Source organism: Penaeus japonicus, unplaced genomic scaffold (genome assembly GCF_977035675.1).
Source record: "Penaeus japonicus unplaced genomic scaffold, GWHDUDI00000001_assembly GWHDUDI00000004, whole genome shotgun sequence".
Taxonomy (NCBI): Eukaryota; Metazoa; Arthropoda; class Malacostraca; order Decapoda; family Penaeidae; genus Penaeus; species Penaeus japonicus.
Window position 1 is genome coordinate 40,003,859 of NW_028234406.1, and position 4,468 is coordinate 40,008,326.

A 4,468-nucleotide genomic window follows, 5' to 3' on the forward strand; every position below is an offset into this window, starting at 1 on the left:
TGCATACACACACAGGCACACACACACACACACATATATATACAGTATATATATATATATATATATATATATATATATATATATATATATATATATATATATATGTATGTATGTATGTATGTAAAACACTGCCACAATATGAAAGGAAAAACTTCTAGTGAAAGTAGGCGTAAGCAATATCTAACCATATATATATATTTTTTCAAAAATATTTGAACTATTGAAAAAATACCTGATGAATTATCTAGAAAGCCAATAATATCCAAAATCCAACACAGTTTGGCTTCAGATACATCCAGAATACCTTTGTGGAACTCGACCAATTTACATCTAATGCATACTAAGCCCTCGGTGCCAATCTATCATTTCTGACCGTTTTCATTGATTTTTCAAAAACCTTTAATACAGTTAATCATAAAATTCTTTTGGATAAAATGCGCTATGATGGTATTCGTGGTCCAATTCCCTCATGGTTAAAAGAGTCTTGCAGTGCAGTGTATTCGGTCCAATATTAATTCTTAATCTATATTAATCGCATAACAAAATATTTCTACTAAATAAAAAAGTATCTTATCTACTGATGATATGAGATTATACATTATCCAAGACCATAATATCTGATTGTTACTGCTAAGAATTAAAGCAAATTTATCAGTGGTGTGTGTGCATTAGACTTACTATCAATACTGGGAAAACTTTTTATATTATTTACAAACGAGGAATATAACTTGACATGAATAACTAATGATATTACTAAAACTAATCATACAAATGTCCTTGCTGTTACTATTGATGGGTCTTTGACCTTTAAATATCATATGAATAATCTTACCCTGAAAGTAGACTAAATCAATACTATCAATACTGGGAAAACTTTTTATATTATTTACAAACGAGGAATATAACTTGACATGAATAACTAATGATATTACTAAAACTAATCATGCAAATGTCCTTGCTGTTACTATTGATGGGTCTTTGACCTTTAAATATCATATGAATAATCTTGCCCTGAAAGTAGACTAAATCAATACTATCAATACTGGGAAAACTTTTTATATTATTTACAAACGAGGAATATAACTTGACATGAATAACTAATGATATTACTAAAACTAATCATGAAAATGTCCTTGCTGTTACTATTGATGATGTCAAGATTCATATTATAATGTGTTTTTTGCCCAACCGGCTTTTCGCCGAAGGAGCACCTGGATTTCTAGTCATTCGTTATCTGTAAATTTATATTATTTACTGTGATATTTCTTTTCTTCTGTAATATAATCATGATGATTTCTCCTCTGATTACATATCAAAATATATTAATTTACTTTAATATTGTAAAGTGAATTTACGATTTCGTGATTTACTTACACCTACTCGGCTTACTGTCTTGAAATTAGATTAAATTGATATCATGGGAATTTAAATACATGTAATTTTGTTTATCATTTTTGCTGTATTCGATATGAAGGATAAATTGAATCCTCTTTCACATTCTCTAAAAACAGAAGAGGAATGTTTAACGCTCGAAACGTTTGGTTCCATTATTTTAATAGAGAATAGAATGAAGATAGTTTTCTGTTTTCTACACCGGAGAAAGCTTCATTTGTGAATTGGAAACTAAAAAAGATGTTTCTTCTGGCAACACTGATCCTAAAGTATAAATATATATGTATATATATATAATGTGTATATATGTATATATATGTATAATATATATATAGACATATATGTATGTATATACTGTATATATACACACATTTATATGCATATACATACATACATGCACACACACACATATATAATTATACAAAAATAAACATACATATATATATATATATATTATATATATATATATATATATATATATATATATATATATATATATATATATATGTATATATATATATATATGTATATGTATATACATACATATACACACACACACATATATATGTTTACACACACACACACGCACACGTATATATATGCATACACTGAATCCACCGACTTACCATTGTGTTTCACAGTATCTTCCGGTGAACGCGTCACTCTTACTGAGGCTCAAATCTCTGTCGTGATGGAAATGACGTTTGGTGAGAGTAAAACTCCACCCTCTTGTCTCAGTCAAGCCACACCTCTAACACAGTGATAAAAGCTCTTGAGTTGCCATTCGGTGCCGTCGTGAACATAGACTACACATCTGTGTTTATATTTGAGTAATACATGAATATATATGTATATATATATACATGTGTATATATATACATATATATATACACATACATATATAAACATATACATACATTTTTACATCTATATATACATACATATACATAAATAAATACACACACATGCATAAAATTACAGCGAAATCTCTGGCACCCATGGTGCCAAACTTCACCTGTAAAATATACAGTTGTCTTTAAATCAACTTTTCCGTAAACACAAGTGTTTCTGTAAAATATTTTACAAAAATTGTTTGTTAAAAAAAGAAAACATGTATACATGTTTTTTTTTCTTTTCTTTTTTTGTTTATTATTCTATTTTATTTATTTTTTATACAATACGTCTTTCCGAATAACAATATAACACGTGACCATGTGCAAATAGTTTTACATGATCAGTATCGTAACAATAATTGAATATCGTTTGTAACCTAAATGAACAACCTTCGTTAGAAGAATTACAATGAAAAGTCGCAATAGTAAATATATAAAGATCAACTTATACGAAAAACTGGATCTTGTATATTCCAGTTATACTAAGAAAATACTAAAGTTTAATCACATTACGCTATAAAACTCATTCATTAGGAGTAAGTATTTAACCTGAACATAAATATGAACAATAATTACAGGTTATTTCGCCATTGAAATTTCGCTGATATAACATTTTTTTTTTAAAAAGTAATATACTTTACTTGTAAGAATTTTAATATTCCACACTAGAGACGTAGATCCAATTATAATTGATGATAGACATACAATAACCTAAATAAAAGATATCCGCTTAACCAAGGACCATTGAAAAGATAAGAACAGATAACTTCCCATCATCCGTAGCAAACTTGTAGGAATTGTATTATTCGACAATTCATCAGAGAAAGTAGTCATCAAGAACAGAAGCCTGAGATGGACTTCAGTCTCTCAAGCAATTTTTCTTTAGTCACTTATTTTTCTATCCTTCTCAGGTTGATGTAAACAAAGCACCTGGAATGATACAGAATGATGTACATTTTGTATAAAAATAGCCTTTCCATGTTTATACTTTCATAGGATATTCCTATATTCCTGCAACATAGCTGAATGAGTTGTTGGCCTTTAAAGGCAAATAGGCTTGGCTGGGTTCTCCTTAGAGTGTAGAGGTTATGATAAAGATAATGAACTCTCCTTTATCATGTATTAATTAAATGGCACGTAACGACATTAATGGCTTTTAAATAATGAATTTATAGAATATTTATTACTGGACTTGTTGGTCTGGACGTCAGCCTCATCATACATAATGCAAACAAACATTATTGCCCTTTGCTATTGTTTCCTAATCCTTGCCTATAATTTGTATGTTCTTTATCTTAATTTTCTTAGTTCCGACCGGATATTGGCCTATATACCTATGACGAACCACGACCTTAATCACTTTCACTTAACACAGAAATAAAAAAAACGTCGAGCTGGTGACTTTTCTCCAGCCAATTACCTGCGTCCGGAGAGATCTTCTGTCTGATGAAGGACGAGCAAATTCCTAACTGATTATGATACCTCACCCTTACACAACTTTAAGAATAAAAGTTGTTACTCTATCTATCCAAAAACCCACAAAATGGAGACAGCAAGAGCTCCTTATCAAACACCAAACTTCGAACGGATAAGATAAGCAAAATCCAGAGAAGCAAAAGTGTGGCCACCCGTTTTCTTTCCTTGTTTATTCGACCCGAAGCTAATTCACATTACTATTCTACTTTACTCGCAGAGTTATTTAAGCTAAATTGTGGTATATTAAAATCAAATGATGATATTAGTAATATCGTATGTGAAACTAAGAAGTGGATGGATGGATCCGTGTACATAAACATCCAGACATTTAAAATAAATGTTCGATCCTAACTGATATGAACACACACACACACATACACACACACACATATATATATATAGATAGATAGATACAGATATATACATGTATACTGTATATATATATATATATATATATATATATATATATATATATATATATAATATATATATATATATATGTACATATATATATGCACACACACACATACACACACATAAACACGCCCACAAACACACACACAAACACGCATACATACACACACACACACACGCCCACACCCACACACACGCACGCACACGCACACGCACACGCACACACATATATATACATATACACACACACACGTATATATACATATACATATATATATATATATATATATATA

General features: G+C 29.6%; 1 protein-coding gene across 1 annotated transcript in view; it reads right to left on the reverse strand.

Annotated features, from left to right (window-relative positions):
* Positions 1-2,160, reverse strand: part of LOC122265412 (putative methyltransferase-like protein 24) — a 10,513-nt gene extending 8,353 nt beyond the window's left edge. Inside the window, exon 1 of the mRNA XM_043034738.2 lies at positions 2,019-2,160. Within this exon, the coding sequence (XP_042890672.2) occupies positions 2,019-2,021 (3 nt within the window). The 5' untranslated portion in view covers positions 2,022-2,160. The remainder of the gene's footprint in view (positions 1-2,018) is intronic.
* Between the last annotated feature and the right edge of the window lie 2,308 nt (positions 2,161-4,468).